Source organism: Lactuca sativa, chromosome 2 (assembly GCF_002870075.4).
Source record: "Lactuca sativa cultivar Salinas chromosome 2, Lsat_Salinas_v11, whole genome shotgun sequence".
Classification (NCBI taxonomy): Eukaryota; Viridiplantae; Streptophyta; class Magnoliopsida; order Asterales; family Asteraceae; genus Lactuca; species Lactuca sativa.
Window position 1 is genome coordinate 76,903,630 of NC_056624.2, and position 17,837 is coordinate 76,921,466.

Consider the following 17,837-nt stretch of genomic DNA (forward strand, 5'->3'; position numbering starts at 1 on the left):
ATGGAATCTTTGCTTCGATGAGAAAGTCAAAGAGTTTGGATTTGTACAAAGCAAAGATGAATCATGTGTATATGTCAAAGCCAGTGGGAGTATAGTAAGCTTTCTCGTTTTGTACGTCGATGACATATTACTCATAGGAAACGACATCCCGACTCTGCAGGAGGTTAAGTCCTGGCTCGGGAAGTGCTTCACTATGAAGGACCTCGGAGAGGCTTCTTACATTTTGGGAATAAGGATAGTAAGAGAGAGAAGTAAGAGACTAATAGGACTTAGTCATAACACTTACTTAGAGAAGGTACTAAAACGTTTTAGTATGGAAAACTCGAAGAAGGGAGAATTATCGGTACAAAGTAATGCCAAGTTGAGTAAGACTCAAAGTCCGAGTACCGAAGCTGAGATAGCTGAAATGAGCCGAGTTCCATATGCTTCCGCAGTTGGCTCAATCATGTACGCTATGACTTGTACTCGCCCTGATGTAGCCTTTGCTTTGAGCATGGTTAGCAGATATCAAGGGAACCCTGGCAGAGCTCATTGGATTGTGGTTAAGAATATCCTTAAGTACCTTCGGAGGACGAAGGAATGGTTCTTAGTCCTCGGAGGGAGTGATGACTTGAAGGTGCGAGGGTATAGTGACGCCAGCTTTCAGACCGACAGGGACAACTACCATTCGCATTCGGGCTGGGTCTTTACCCTGAATGGAGGAGCAGTAACTTGGAAAAGTTCCAAACAAGAAACCGTAGCTGATTCAATGTGCGAATCAGAGTACATTGCAGCGAGCGAAGCGTCGAAGGAGGCAATATGGTTGAAGAACTTCATCGGTGATCTTGGAGTTGTACCCGCCATAAAGGAGCCCATGGAGATTTTCTGTGATAATGAAGGAGTGGTTGCCTTGACCAAGGAACCGAGAGATCATGGTAGATCTCGACATATCGACAGAAAATATCACTTTATTAGACATTGTGTAGAAGAAGGACAACTCGTAGTGAAGAGGATATCATCAGAAGATAACCCAGCAAATCCGCTTACGAAGGGATTAAGTAGGGTTAAGCACTTGCAGCATGCTAGGAGTATTGGGCTGAAGGATGATATTAGCATAGATTAGATAGTAGTAGAAACGTGTAATAGATAAATGTAATTAACATTTGATGATTAAATAAAGGAGTATTATTTATGAGTAATGTTACTGTCTTATGTGAATTGTTTAACTATTGTTTCATTTTGCATGTTTTGGCTTCCAGAATAATTGAGTTTATTAAGAATAATCGAATTATTCAAATTGTCCACAATCGTTCATATGTTGGAAGTAGATATGAATGAAGATTGTCGTGAATTGGTGCGTAGATTGTCTAAATGGTATTAGACATGGCAAAAGATTGTTGCGACGTTCATGAGTGCTTATGAACTAGTTTTTAGCATTGGAACAAACCCACGCTTGCTAGAATCACCTTATGGAATACGACAAAAAGGGTGATCGCAAGACGATAATATCATATAGTCTTAAAACCTAGATATATGGTTTGTTATTTGTTAATTGATTGTACATTGATAATGCGAAAACGCATTGGTAACTCGATGTTATAAAACGCATTGTTGTGTATAGTTGATTAATGAATAAGTAAATGCATATAAGTCGAAGTTTATCTATAACTTTTATCCCAAGAGGGTAAAAGCGATATCTCGGCCGCTCGATGATTTGATTTGACTTATGTGTCGGGCCCGGTCAGAACTGAATTGATGTGTTCGATTAAGTTCTATGTCAAATAAATCAGAGATTGAGAAACCTAAATGCTAGACTAATCATTCCATAGAATTGTCAGCATGATATCTAACAGAGGACTGTACGATCACTTATCTAAAGGACAAGATTGATTAGATCAGAGTTTGACAGCGTCTTTGAGAGCTACGATTTCAAATCGAAGTGTACTTGTGCATATAGTTACTAGACTTATCCAAGTGGGAGATTGTTGGAATAGTGTCTAAGGCTGCAACTATATTAGGCAAGTATTTGACCCGATTGTGCATGGTCCTTTTGGGTTGCCTTCACCATAGCAACTTGATAGGATGATTTATTATGAGAGAATAAATATTATTAATATATTATGAGAATAATATAAGGAATAATAATATTGTTATTTGATTAATATAAGTCATAGATTAATTAGTATTAATTTGGTGACTTAAAGAGATTAATTAAATAAGAGGGTATAAACTGTCAATTGTTTGATAGTTGCACTTTGGGCTGTCAATCCTTAAGGGATAGGGTTGGATGAATTCTAGGTCTTGGGATAGCCTCAGATTCGTCCAAGGCATTATCTTGGAAAGGATTTGGATTGCTTTAAGGAAAGATTATCCAACTAGGGTTTAAGGGTGAAACCCTAGGTGCCTTACAAGTATAAATAGACCCCTAGGGCAAGGGAAATCGGCATCTCTTCTAAAGAAAAGAATCCCTGGCCGATTTCTTCCCTAACCTCTCTCTCAAATCATCCTCCTTGCTAGTTCGTGTTTGTAAGCCATTAGAGGAGTGACAATTGTGACTCTAGAGCTCCAAGACAATAAGATCAAACAAGAGATTCAAAGGTAAACTTCTAGATCTGTTTTGTATTGTTCTTATACCTAATTAGTCATTAGAAGTCTTGGATTCAAAGCATGTTTAATTAGAGAAACCTAGATCCAAGCATTAGGGTTTGCATGTGCACATAGGAATGTTCATATGGCCAAAACCCATCAAGAACTTCCTATCTGACGCGAGAGTAATCCAAGTAAGTCGGCGTTTTGTTCCACCGAGGAGGCTAGAAAATACCTACAACATGGATGTGATGGATTCTTTGGCTATGTAATCAACACCTGAAAGGAGAAGAAGGGAACCTTGGTAGAAGTGCCAACAGTTTGTGAGTTCCCCGATGTGTTTCCTGAAGTCCTTCCTAGTGCGCCTCCAGAGCGTCAAGTAGCATTTAGGATCGACTTAGTTCCTGGTGCAGCACCTGTAGCCAGGGCACCTTATTGTCTTGCACCCATAGAGATGCACGAATTATCTAATCAGTTACAAGAGTTGAACGACAAGAGATCATTCGGACAAGTAGTTCTCCATGGGGAGCGTCGATTCTATCTGTTCAAAAGAAGGATGGGTCGCACAGGATGTGCGTAGACTATAAAGAGCTTAACAAACTCACTATAAAGAACTATTATCCTTTATCTAGGATGGACGACCTTTTCGATCAACTTCAAGGAGCATCATGGTTTTCCAAAATCGATTTACATTCAGGATACCACCAGATGCGTGTAAGAGAAAAAGATATAATGAAGACTGCTTTCAGAACTTGGTATGGTCATTATTAGTGTGTAGTGATGCCTTTCGGGCTCACGAATACACCTTCCGCATTCATGGACCTAATGAACCAAGTATGTAGACATATGCTTGATCGATCAGTAATTGTGTTAATCGACGATATCCTGGTCATTTCAAAAACCCAAGAACAACATAAAGAGCACCTAAGAGAGGTACTTGAGGTTCTAAGGAAGGAGAAGTTGTATGCAAAGTTCTCCAAATGCCAGTTTTGGTTACGAGTAGTACGGTTCCTTGGGCATCTTGTTAACTAGGATGATATTTTAGTAGATTCAACCAAGATAGATGCAATAATGTGATGGCCGATCCCGACTACTCCCCTTTGGTTCATTTGTACAAGACTAGTGGAAGGTATCGAGAGTTGGAGACTAATGGTATATGTTTTCATTGATTTATTTAAAATGTCAGGTAGCACTTCTACAGTTCCACGCAACTCAAATTCAGTCAACCAGAGAGCATCTTCTGAAAGTCATCATAACGATGGTAATCATTTTTATGAGCTTTCGGCTTTCCTTTGTTCATATAGAATAGTTTATTTGTGTTGAGTGTTATATTATTCATTTTCTAAACTAAGCCTTATTTCACTGGATTTTGGATTGTCTTTGTTTGTTTTTGGATAGGGAATTGCTAGCATTGATTCTAGAGTATGAGATAACACGATTTATTCAACCTAGAATGTCTTTGTGTTTTATTTTTTTATTTTTATATACATGTTTTAACTTTTGTTCATTACTTTATGTTTTGAATGTACTTAGACATATTTGATATATACTTAGATATTTGATTCAAAAAGTTTACAAAATATCAATGAAAAACAATGAAATTTTGATTATTTTTAATGTGCGACAATTTAATTATTTATTTTATTTTATATTATAGATGAAATTGTATTGTGGCAAATAAAAATGTCACTAAAATCTTAAAATATGTAACTAAAAGTAGCAAGAATTTTTCAAATCACATGAGCTTTTAGTGGCACAAAATATATGCCACCAAAACTTTTCTTCTAATGTGACATAAAAAATACCACTATGTTTTATTGTAGTAAATAAAAAAATGTCACTAAAATCTTAAAATATGTAACTAAAAGTAGCATAAATTATTAAATGGCACAAAATATGTGTCACAAAAGAAATTTCTTCTACTGTGACAAATAAAATAGTGTCATTGAAAATCTAAAAACTGCAGCAACAAAAACAAAACGTGTCACTAAAAGGTTTTAATTGGAACATTTCTAGTGACATTTATTATATGAGCTGTTGATTCTTTGAGAAGCCTTTATTAGTGGCATTTTTGGGCTTTTAGTGGCACTTTTGGTGTGCCACTAAATGACATACTCCCTCCGTCTTAAAATTATTGTATAGAAACAAAAAACACACAGATTAATGAAACATTAATTACCGGTAACTTTATTAAATGAAATGACAAATGTACCCTCTTGTTGCGTTTAATTCTATCCTTTTGTTGCATTTAATGTCATGGTAGATGGGGTATTTTGGTAAATATAATATTTATAATTAGAAGTAGACTATTATTTTAGGACAAACTAAAAAGGAAACACGAACTATTAAACTATTAATTTGGGACGGAAAAATTATTTTTTTTATAGTTATAGTAGAATATAACTAAGATTATGTAATAGGAACATCTACAATTTCCTAATATATGCTTCCTTATGATTCAATGACGATAGAACTTGGACAACACTATGATTCAATGACGATAGAACTTAGACAACACTAGGTAATTATGGTATGGACCAAACACACATAGAAAGTCATATTAGACTGAGTTATTCACAACCACCATTAACATTTTATCTTCCTAAAAATAACTAAAATTACTAAAGTCCTTTTCACATGTGGTTGCAAAATGCAAACTTGCAATCAATAATTTTTATTTTACAAATATTTGAAAGGATACATACTACTACATCATATCTTCGTCTCAAAGGGAACTTAAAATTAAATCCCTTGACGTATTGTTGGAAGTTCAACAACTTTGTGATACTTTTAGGCCATACGTCTTTAAGTTGTTTTTTGTTTAATTATTTATTTATTTATTTTGAACGGCAAGCATTTGAGTTATATTTTAATGGACAAATATATTATATCAAACTGTAAAATCCTTTTTTTTAAGTAAATTTTGAAAGCAAGGTTTTCTTTTTATAGAGAGAGGATGTATATAGTACTCCATTTACACTCCAATTCCATTTTGATTTTATTTATGTATTTCTTGCTTATTATCTCGTTCATTATTATCAAATAATCTTGTTATTATTTAAAGCAAATGTTAAATCCTTTCGTTATTGTTCTGTCAAAAATTTATTATCGAATGGAGAGCTTTATTTTTATTTTTATTTTTATTTTTTTGGAGCGCCTGGAATCTGGATATTATTAAAAAGCTAGCTAGCACTAGCAAAAGAAAAATTACATTACAAGGTTTTTACGTTTCCTAAAATAAAACCAATTATGTAAATAGCAAAAGACATTATCAAAAAAACTTTCATATACTTTGAGTCTCCAAAGATCAACGTGTTCATGTAAATCCACACCACCCAAATCAAAACTGCAACTCTTAATAAGTCTAACAGAAGGCATGTTAGATTCATTAAGGACTCTCCACATCCACTTATAATACATGGCTCGATTAACCAAAACATCATTTAGAAAAAAAGTTATAGGAATTTTTATTAGTACAAATGTATGTACAAGTTGTATGCTCAAGTACTTGATGGAAATTTGTTGAATATTATTAATCCGCTCAAAACACGAAATATGGGCAAAAGTTCTTAATATGAAAAATGTATCTACTAAATTTTGCATAACAATTAAAGGCTTGTAAATTACATTACCATAAAATGAAGTCCAAAAATAATCATATAACAATTGGCAATAATCTAATCTGAAATAATCTCTACTTGATCCGTTTTTAACATTCGTACAAAATGTGTTCATTGGACTAAATTCAGTTTCTTTTAAACTTCACTTGTTTTATTTGTTCTTCACAACCTGTCCAAACATAAGAATAAGAAACAATGTAATAAATAGCAATGAAATGGATGACGTTTTGATGTGAAAAAAGAGTTTCTTTTGTGACCTGAATGACAATTTTACCCTTGCTGAAACAAGGCTTTACACTAGAGCCCATTGATAAAAATGTTTGTTCTTTCCATTTAATATTTCACATGTTTTTTGATCAAGTTATTAAATACTTACAGTGAGAGAAGGATTATGTCATTTGATTTTCCTTAGTGATCTTTCTGTGTTATACAATTCCACCTGAAAATATTAGCAAAATCATGACTTAACTTTTTTATTTGTATATTATAATTTATAGCATCCTACTTTCATATATTTTGTTTACACCACAAAAATTCCCGTTTTTTCTTATTATAGCATTCAACTTTGAAAGATTTACACATATATAGCAGTGAAAATTGGTCTGTATTTGAATGATATTGCTATAATTGGGTACAATGCACCGAATCATATTCGACCCGGTACAAGTCAGGCAGGGACTAACAAATTTTGACCGAGTCAGACACCGAGTTGCCTCCTTTCAGGTATAAAGTGACTCCACTTGGTACGAGTAAGGCAGGGACTCGCAAATTTTGACCGAGTCGACTCTTTTCAGGTATAAAATGACTCGACTTGGTAGTTGGTACAAATCAGGCAAGGACTCACAAATTTTGACCGAGTCAGACACCGGGTTGCCTCCTTTCAGGTATAAAGTGACTCAACTCGGTACGAGTCAGGCAGGGACTCGCAAATTTTGACCGAGTCGACTCTTTTAAGGTATAAAATGACTCAACTTAGTATAAGTCAGACAGGGACTCACAAATTTTAACCAAGTTATACACCGAGTCACCTCTTTCAAGTATAAAAAGATTCGACTCGGTACTACTAGTCACGGAGGGAATCGGAAATTCTGACCGAGTCATACACGAGTCGCCTCTTTTCAATTATAAAAAGACTCGACTCAGTACTACTAGTCACTGAGGGAATCGGAAATTCTGACCGACTCATACACCGAGTCACCTCTTTTCAGGTATAAAAGACTCGACTCAGTACTAGTTAGGCAGGGAATCACAAACTTTGACTGAGTTATATACCGAGTCGCCTATTTTAATTTATAAAATGACTCGATTCAATACGAGTATGGCAGAGACTCACAAACTTTGACCGTGTCATACACCGAGTTGCCTCTTTCAGGTATAAAATAAATCGACTCAGTACGAGTCAGGTAGGGACTCAAAAAAATTTGACTGAGTCAGACATTGATTCGCGTATAGAATAAGCATCAATGCGCATATCGGGGAAATCACAACTACACAAGCTCCATGGCTTCATTGCATCTCTTCTTAAATCGAGTACGGATCCTCTGCTTCCAGTGGTACGGGCCCATACTACGTTCCACATCTATCCGTACTTTCCTCAAGAAGTTTTGTCACTCGGCCAAGTTACTCTATAACCAACAGATCCCTCTCAGCTAGGACTCCCAACACTAAATTTCATCCTAGGTTTACCTAGGGCAGACTCCTCGCCACTATCTGCCATCAGCTGCAGAAGAAACTCATGTTAACCTTTTCTACCTGGCTCACAAATACAATTACATATTACAAAGACTAGATATTTCTTCGAATGAAAGGTATCTCCTTACAACGGTTGGATTCAAACAAGAGTTGTGCAATAGAGCTAAACCTAACCCTCTGAAATTATTTAGTTTACATAATATATAACTTAGCATATTCTCTTACTAACTAGCTGAGATTAGCAAGAATTCCTAAAAGCACAGAGCAAGCAGCATTCTAGCATCATGTAATCAGAACAAAGAATAACCTACTTGGGGCATCCTATCACTGATTGATCAGCACTAGCATGCAAATCTAAAAGCTCAACAAATAGGCATACAAGGCATCTCTCCTAGATCCTTAGCCCTAATTTAGCATGTGATTCACAATTCACAATTCATAACATATATAAACATGTATGGGTATCTTGGGATAACTTACTTGAGCTCAATTGATTGCACGCACAACACCCTTTTCTCTTTTAGAAATTCTTATAAAAAATGTTTTCTTTGAAAATTTTGTACCAAGTCCTTAGTTTGAGTTCAGACACATCCGAAAGTGTGCCCGAATCCCTCAAACCACGGCTCTGATACCAACTTGAAACATCCTTGATATATGGTCCCAAAAATGTCATTTTTATTATACATAAAAACAGTGTTCTCAAACATCATCCCAACATTTTCCAAAATCAATATATTAAATGTATCAAATCAGAGTAAATATAAAATGTGGAATCCTCATGGTGTGTGCGATACAATCACCTCGAGCTCTTCCCTTTTCCACTAGATGTACCTGAAACATAAACTGAAAACCGTAAGCACAAAGCTTAGTGAGTTCCCCAAGGTACCACATACCATACATATCATATAAAGCGCCCCACCCAATGAGATACGGGCTCCGCCCACACTTACATAACAGGCCCCGCCCACACTCGCATAACGGGCCCCAACCAAACATGAGATACATATACAAACACATACAAGTATCACACAGACAACAAGTATATCAACAAGATCCTACAAGGGTCGGGCTTGGTGCCTTAGACCCGCTAACCCAGTGAGGAAACTCACCTAAGTGCTAAATCTCACGGTAAGAATCTCTAGCGGCTGCTCAGACGACTCCCCGAGCTATCAGTACAAAATAACACCTAGTCAAAATCCATTAATCCAAACTTGGGGTAAAATGACCATTTTACGCCTGACCTAATCTAGTCCATGACTAAGGCCCAATTCCATAACACAAAAGGCCCCACATTAAATGATCTCCCCAAGCCCACTAGTGGCCTACTTATGGCCCAATTTTCCAAATTAGGCTCAAACTCTTCTAACGAACCTTATCCCCGACCCAAACACTTTCATTTTCCTACAAATTTAGAATGCCTCAACACCTCTAGGTCAAACTTTGTCAAGGTCAAAGTCAAAAGTCAAGATCAACGGTCCGAGTTGACCCAACTCGTCGAGTTGTTCCTTCAACTTGCCGAGTTTCTCCTTTCAACTGCAAAGTCGGGAGAAAACGAGCCAACTCGTCGAGTTTATCCATAAACTCGTCGAGTTTGCCAGGAAACTATCATCTTAATACAGTAAGCCCTTTCTATCAGATTTAAGGCTCCAAAATGTAGATCTGAATTGTTTCCAACATATAAATCCATAAAGTCGACATCTTGATGGCTTTGCATGCCCCAAATGGGTCTAAACTCGAGATATAACAACCTACTTCCATGGAAATCCCCCTTTCTCATGCATGGAAGTATTTTAATCCAAAACATGACCGCTTTATGAATCAAGGGACCAAATAACACTGAGAATGGAAATTCCAAGCTTCACAACCATGAGAATTCATCATACTTCATCAATGGGACCAAAAAGGTCTAGGAATCTAAACTAGGAGGGATCTAAACTTATAATCACCAAGTTTAAGATTTTATACCTCAAATGGTTGCCAAAAGTGTGTGAGATTCTGGATCTAATGCTTCCCTCCAAGCTAAACAACTTCAAGCTCTTCTAAATCCTTCAACAAGCACAAAAGGTATACAAAATCCACTCAAAACCACAAGATCACTAACAAGAGGCTCACAACCCGATTTAGGGTTTTTTGAGAACAGGGAGGTTGGTAAGGAGACTGGTCAAGGGAGTTTAAGATCTTTAAATACGGTGCAAAACCCTGAAAATTAGTGTTTCATACTCAGCCGCCAACTCATCAAGTTGGTCCATTAAACTACACGGGCCAAAGTCCATTCGACACGACGAGTTGAGGCTTCCAAATCGTCGAGTTCTACAAAAAAAAAAATGCAATAATTTGAAAGATAAATTCATACCAGAAACCAGGTGTTACACCCTGCCTCTCTGGTCAGTACACAACAGTAACACCGATTAATAATCCCATTGGAAATTGTCGCTCTCCATAATAGTCGTGTCTCTATGTTGAGATGTAAGCCCCCTTTATCTTAGAATCCTGGTTGCACCCCTACTTCCTACCATTATACGAGTGATAAAAAAAAATGTTTTCTTAATATTCAGCTCAAGACCAAAACCTGGACCATTCACCCAAATAATGTTCAATACACTAGCCACCTCCTTTGCATCCCCAATGACAGTCCCATCATCAAGATATCAAGCAGGGAGAAGGAGCTTGCAATTTTCTCTAATATTATGCACTAGAAAGTGCAAAACAAGGGGAAAAGAAGAGGTCCCAAAGGGTCGCCTTGTTGCACCATATATACTTTTCTCCTATATAAAGTATCGTTGCTTACCCATATAAGAAATCCACCCACAAAGAAATAGAAGGGCATTTGAGAAATCCACTTTAAGCATAGCAAGAGACCCATCAACGTGGTGTTCATTTAACACCCTATTAGCACTATGTAACACGGCCTCAGCACCCCCGAGAACACCAAACCCGCACTGAAAATCATTTAGGTACTAGGCCGTTTCTTGACCCACACCTTTCAAAGCAACCTTGGAAACCAGACGTCTCCATATAGTGTCTACTACAATTGGTCAGATCCATAGTCTGGTTTAATCAGAGACGTGAGAGGAGAGGATGCAACAAACTCTGCCAAAATAGAAGGACGTCTTCCCGCTAACCATAAATTAACCACTGCAATGATAACATGAAGGAGATTTGTGGGTATAGCTGACCCTTCTCCATAAAGGGCATCTAGAATACGTTAAGCCCTTAAGTGATCTCTCACGCACGAAGTTCCTTTAGGGAAAGATTTAATGCAGCCAAATACACAATCAATCTCTGCTACAAGGGGAGGTTTATGAAATATAGGGCTCAACATAGATAGGGGTGACCTAAAAGAGTGCTTTTCCTCTCAAGCTTTAATAGTATCACCATTGACTGGCGCAACATTAGATGAGCATAACACTTTCACTGTTGCGGTAAAATGCTCATTTGTAACCTTACGAAGGCACTTCCTGATGTTGGTGTTACCCAATGTTGTCTCCTTCTGAAAGATGCCTCCACCCTGTTCCATGGACCCTAACCCGGGATTGTCTAACATATTTTTAACTAACGTGTTGATGATATCATTTTCCCCCACGTATCCAAGGCCTTCAAGATAGAACTTTTTGTAAGGATTTCCTATTCCTAGACGTACATTCTTGTCTATTCTTAGGCGTAAACACCTGCAGCGTGCAACGGTGAAGAAGTAACAGACAAATCCATGTCTCAACAAAACCAGGTTGGACAATCACCTTGTAAAGAACTGTTTTCAAAGCCTGAGAGAAAGCGATGCGACAACTATGGGGGATACTTTTAACAGTAGTGATAGGCATTTTAAGAACACGATCAAGGAACCCAACGGCCAAAACCAAGCCCCCACTAAAGATAGTTGCGGACTCTTTGGTAGACGGCTTTAAAATACCGACAATGTAACGACTCAAGTCTTCAGCCCTGTAATAAAACCAACAAGGCCATCCGGGTGATGACAAGGACAACTAACAACATGGAAAGTAATATACTTCCCACACATTCATTAAATCCTTCTATTATTGTTTTGTCAAAAAGTTATTATCAAATGGAGCTTTATTTTAATTTTTTTGTAACGCCCGAATATTATTAAAAAACCAGCTAGGCACTAGCAAAGGAAAAATTACATAAGCAAGTTGTTTCCTAAAATAAATCCAATTATACGAATAAGAAAAGACATTATTATACAAACCATCTTTCATATACTTCGAGTCTCCAAAGATCAACGTGCTCAGGTAAATCCACAAGTAGCAACTCTTAATAAGCCTAACCCAAAGCATGTTAGATTCATTAAGGAATCTCCACATTTACTTACACTACGTGGCTTGATTAATCCTAACATCATTCAGAAAAAGTTATAGTAAGTTTTATTAGTACAAATTTGTTAATCCGCTCAAAAAGTATCTCACACGAAATATGGGCACAAGTTCTTAACATGAAAAATGTATCAACTAAATTTTGCATGACAATTTAAGGCTTGTAAATTACATTACAACACTACACACCATAAAATGAAGTCCAAAAATAATCATATAACACTTAGCAATAATCTAATCTGAAATAATCTCTACTTGATACGTTTTTAACATCCATACAAAATGTGTTCATTGGACTAAATTCAGTTTCTTTTAAAACTTCACTTGTGTTATTTCTTCTTCACAGCCTGTCCAAATATAAAAAACAATGTAATAAATAGCAATGAAATGGATGACGTTTTGATGTGAAAAAACAGTTTCTTTTGTGACATGAATGACAATTTTACCCTTGATTAAAATGTTTGATCATTCCATTTAAAATTCACATGTTTATTGATCATGTTCTTAAATACTTACAGTGAGAGAAGGATTATGTCGTTTGATTTTCCTTAGTGATCTTTCTGTATTATACGATTCCACCTGAAAATATTAGCAAAATCATGACTTTACTTTTTTATTTGTTTATTATAATTTATAGCATCCTAGTTTCATTTATTTTGTTTACACCACAAATATTCCTGTTTTTTCTTATTATAGCATTCTACTTTGAAATATTTACCAATATATAGCAGTGAAAATCAGTCTGTATTTGGTTGATATTGCTATAATTGGGTACAATGTACCGAGTCATACTTGACTCATACAAGTCAGGCAGGGACTCAAATTTTTGACCGAGTCAGACACCGAGTTGCCTCTTTTCAGGTATAAAGTGACTTGACTCGGTACGAGTCAGGCAGGGACCTGCAAATTTTGACCGAGTCAACTCTTTTAAGGTATAAAATGACTCGACTTGGTATGAGTCAGGCAGAGACTCACAAATTTTGACCGAGTCATACACCGAGTCACCTCTTTTCAAGTATAAAAAGACTCGACTCAGTACTACTAGTCTCGGAAATTCTGACTGAGTCATACACCGAGTCGCCTCTTTTCAGGTATAAAAAGACTCGGCTCAGTACTAGATAGGCAGGGAATCGCAAACTTTGACCGAGTCACATACCAAGTCACCTCTTTTCATTTATAAAATGAATCGACTCAGTACGAGTCAGACAGGGACTCGCAAATTTTGACCGAGTCAGTCACCGAGTCACCTCTTTTCAGATATAAAATAACTCGACTCTTACGAGTCGACTCGTGGTTCATACGAGTTTGACAACTATGTGGTAGTGTTGTCAACTTGTTATAAGAAGAAATGAAAGTATGATGGAATAATAAACAAATAAATGGAAGAAAAAGTATGTTGCTATTTGTTAAAATCAAAAAAGGTGGGAGTGGGAAATGGGGTTGTTTTATATATTGTAGTAAATTAGAAGAAATAAAAAAGACTCACAGCAATTTTGATCTTGCTTGTGATATCAGCAGCTTTAACAGAAGCAATGCGTAGACACTGCATGATGACACTTTGTAAGACGCCTTCACCACCAGCTTTTTGAATGGCACACACTTCACCATTTGTGTTCAGTGTTGCAGTCATTGATCCTCCCATCACACCCTCTTCATGCTGAGTTGGGTCAATTACCTATTTTGCCATTTATAATTATTTTTTTAAATAAAAAAAAAAAAAAGAACACCCTAGAGTTCAAAGAAACTTTTGTATAGGAAAAGAAGCTAATAAAGTTTATTTAGGCATACCACAATGTTTTCTTTACCAATAAAACCAAATGTTACTGCCACTGGAAGATGGTGGATTATTAGTGGAAGTGGCTCCCGCACCTGCAAAATCAACATATCAAAAATTAAATAAAAAATTTAAGACTTAATTAAAATAATTAATTGAAATTATAAAAAATAAATATTCGCAGACAAGTCAATAAAAATGTCACATCAAAAGAAAATTTGACCGATATGGCAATACCCATGTTCCAAAGTTTGTTGCTATTAATCTTAGCTTACTTAATAATATATTAACTCTTAACATATTAAATAAAAACAATAAAAAAAACTAAAAAAAAATAATAGAACTCACCTCTGGTGGATGTACAATGACTTCTTGACCATCTTCACCTCCAATTGTACATTCAGACCTTCTAAATGTTGATAAGGCAGCCAATGCAGCAATATTGGAAGCATCCACTAGATTTCTGATTCAATAGAGAATTTAACCATTGTAATAAAACTGTATTTAAACTTTAAATACAAGAAATAACAACATACTCTTATTAATTAGCTTATAAAATCATTATTAAAGCATTGTACATTCAATTTTTTCTTATGAAGGCATTGCTATTGAAAAATCTGCCCAATTATAGCAGTGAAAATTGCTATAACTGTGTAGAGTTTTCAAAGTGTAATGTTGTAACTTGTAATGATTAAAAAAAAAATGAAAGTAGGGTGCTATGATAAACAAATAATACAAAGTATGTTGCTAGTTCTTGAATTTAACCAAATAAACTTGAGGATATGAAGAAAATGCATGGATTAGTAATTAGTTCCATAACTTACCCTCCATTATCGATTATGTGAAGATCAATTCGAATGGCCCATACCAATTTCCCTGAAATGACACAAAGTGATTCAGTGTCTACAGCCCTGCTTTCCCTGCAATGTTAATCTCATCAAGTAGGTTTGCTTTGGCTATATCTCCATTTTCATGAATCTGTATAGCATAAGTGTTCTGAAGTGATGTTTCTTGTTTAACTAATGGCTTAATGGGGACAGAATTTAATCCACTAAAGATGTAAATCACATCTTAGAAGAAAAGAATCAAAAACGAAGTCCAGAAGTTTGAAAAATAGAAGATTTAGCAACTAAATAAACTATCATACCTTAAACCACGATCTACAATACGTCCCAACTCAATAGCAGATTCTCCAGGACGACCTGACTCAAATGAAGGATCCGCCATGGGAGAGAACTCAGTGTAGATTGCAAGTGTCCCTTCATTAGGCCTGTCTCGATAAGGTTGTACTAGTTGTCCTGTGACAAATCCCATAACTCGAGTCTGTCCAAGCTGGATCTCTGATGAACCATCTTCTCTACAATATGAAAAACTCGTCATTCATCAACGAACTGTTTATTTTTAGCCAAAGGAATACGAAATCAAGTGAGAGTTTCGGATTTCTTACCTTCCGAAGATGATAGATAGTTTTCTGTAATCGAAAGGACGCCTACCATCAACTCTAAGGTCAGATAGCAATGCAGACTCAATGAATTTCTTCTCATTCACCGTCATGTTTAACGTATTAGCCAATCTCTGTTCCATTAGGTCTCCTGCATTTCATACTTTGCTCAAATTTCATTGTATAGCGAAACTATTGAATTATATTTCCGACAGTGTTATACTAGGGTTTATAAGGGAGAAGACTGATGAAGAAATTGAAACCAATGAGAGACTGAAAGCATACATACCGACTTGCCTGTAGACAGAGTAGTTGTTGCCGGTTGTTGCAGACGCTGGTGGTGGCGGTGTTCGTCTCTTCGCTTTGAGTCGGGGAGAGGGTTTAGAGAGGGTTTGGACCCAAATTACTTAAAAGTCTCCGACTCTTCAATTGCATAAATATTTTTTCCTTTTCTTTCTTTTTCTAAAATATCTATGATATTTAATCATGACAAAATATATAAAACATAGGGTAAGTCTGACACCGTAATTTCAAACAATTTTTCTTTAAAAAAATTATAATCCTTTTAACTCTTTCTCTGGTGTGTACAATCAAATCGGTGTCGTCCCGCGATTCAGATAAGAAAAACTTGAAACACCTAACATGGTAAGCACGAAGCTTAGTGTGTTCCCCAAAATACCACATATAACACATATTAGGCACTCGAGACTATAACTATGTGGACCCTCTGGTCCTAACTATGTGGACCCTCCGGTTCTAACTCTATAAACTCTGGAACATACACAACATAAATCACATAGAAATAATGCAGTGTATCACAATCACATAAATAGCATACAAGATACTCTGTCATATAACTCTGGTTACCACTCTAGGTAAAGTATAGTGAGAAGACTCACCTCGGATGAAGAACTGCTCCTATAAACACTGCTGCCACGCACCGGGCTCTAGCTCTGTGTCAAACCCACAATTATCTCAATTAGGAGCTAAGTCCAACCTCTCACTTATTTGGGTCTAAAGACAGCCATCTACCAGCCCAATAAACGCCCTGAACCCATTGGGCCCACCGAGGCCCAATAGTAAATGGGCCCACTGAGGCCCAATAGTAAATGGGCCCATACACGGCCCAAAACCCAAACAAAAAAGCAAGCCCAACTCAAGGGCCCAAAGCACATATATACACTTTTCTGGTCCAAGACTCTAATACATGAAGCTCAAATTCCAAGCCCAACACCCGAGGCCCAAAACATAACTCAAAAGCCCACAGAAGGAGTTACGCGGGGCGTACCTCCTTGGTACACTCAGCGTACTCAGGCGCGCAAGAACTGGTCGGGGACCTCAACCCAGTACGCGGGGCGTACTGAAATTACGCCGCGCGTACTCTCTGTTTTGCTTGTCCAAGTTTCTAGGTCTTAATCCGTTAAGACCTTAACTCATCTCTTAGATCTGGACTTCCTAACATCTCTTACTCCATAAAGTTGACAACTTTAGGCCCTAGAATGGCTGATAAGGTCACAACACATGAAACTCTTACTTTTTTAACTCAAAATGCACATAGCTCATGCATGGGTTGAATCTCATGATCAAGATCTCATTTTTATGTTTCCCCACCACTAAAAACACTTAAAAGGACAGGTCATATAGCTCTGGAGTTCACCAACTCACATAGTTCAAATCTTGGGACATAAAACCCTAAAATGGACCATACTAAGTATAAATCAAAAAGAATGGGAAAGCTTTGAGCTTTTTACCTTCAAATGATGCTCTAGCCCCAAGAAACCTCAGATCCAAGGTCTGGACTTCAACTCCATTCTCTTTCATGCTCCTTCTTAACTCCAAAGAGCCCACAATAACACATACAAGCTCAACATGGCCACCCATAAGCTCAAGAACGATTACTAGGGTTTGAGAGGGTTTAATGGCTGAGGAAGGTGGCCAGAAATGAGACCATCTCATCCTTTAAATAGGGACACCACTTGAATTAGGGTTTTCCTTCAGCGCCTAGTACGCCCAACGTACCCTCTGGTACGCCCGGCGTACTAGGTGGTCCTTGCGTCCAATCCACGCTCATAGGTACGCTAAGCGTAACCATGCTTACGCCCAGCGTACCCGATGCCACTCGTTTCTCCATAAGGATTCAACTTTCCATAACTCCCAAACTATCATAGCTTCTTTGATATAACTTCAGATTCTCAAGATCCTCATTTCTACGGACAGGTGATGAGATGCCTTACGATCCCAGCAACTCGCCACAACCCGAGACTTCCGCATGCCTGGCTCGTGGCCCACGAACCCTAATCATGGACAATCCGAAACGGGATGTTACAATTCTCCCCCACTTAATTGGATTTTTCCCTCGAAATCGCTTCTTATCAACACTTACATTGAAACCAAAAACCCAGAAGTACCAAAAAGAA

General features: G+C 37.0%; 1 protein-coding gene across 2 annotated transcripts; it reads right to left on the minus strand.

Annotated features, from left to right (window-relative positions):
- Window positions 1–12,316: 12,316 nt before the first annotated feature.
- LOC111898743 (exosome complex component RRP45B) lies at window positions 12,317–15,862 on the minus strand. Of its 2 annotated transcripts, none has more exons than XM_023894613.3 (9): window positions 15,710–15,862; window positions 15,427–15,571; window positions 15,127–15,336; window positions 14,804–14,899; window positions 14,328–14,442; window positions 13,994–14,074; window positions 13,692–13,880; window positions 12,722–12,784; window positions 12,317–12,552 (listed from the first exon to the last, which is right to left on the minus strand). In XM_023894613.3, the coding sequence occupies exons 2-9, from the start codon at window positions 15,561–15,563 to the stop codon at window positions 12,535–12,537; spliced, it is 909 nt and encodes a 302-aa protein (XP_023750381.1). In that variant the 5' UTR covers window positions 15,564–15,571; window positions 15,710–15,862; the 3' UTR covers window positions 12,317–12,534. The 2 variants fall into 2 exon arrangements, with proteins under 2 accessions (XP_023750381.1, XP_023750382.1); XM_023894614.3 differs by having other exon boundaries at window positions 15,718–15,839.
- Window positions 15,863–17,837: the final 1,975 nt, after the last annotated feature.

Bases quoted from the DNA above. Each gene is read 5' to 3' on its own strand.
- LOC111898743 (XM_023894613.3), bottom strand. From the start codon at position 15,563: ATGGAACAGAGATTGGCTAATACGTTAAACATGACGGTGAATGAGAAG. The intron at 14,075-14,327 runs GTGAGTTCTATT...TTGATTTTGCAG, and splicing joins TCATTGTACATCCACCAGAG to GTGCGGGAGCCACTTCCACT. The intron at 13,881-13,993 runs GTATGCCTAAAT...ATGGCAAAATAG, and splicing joins TTGGTAAAGAAAACATTGTG to GTAATTGACCCAACTCAGCA.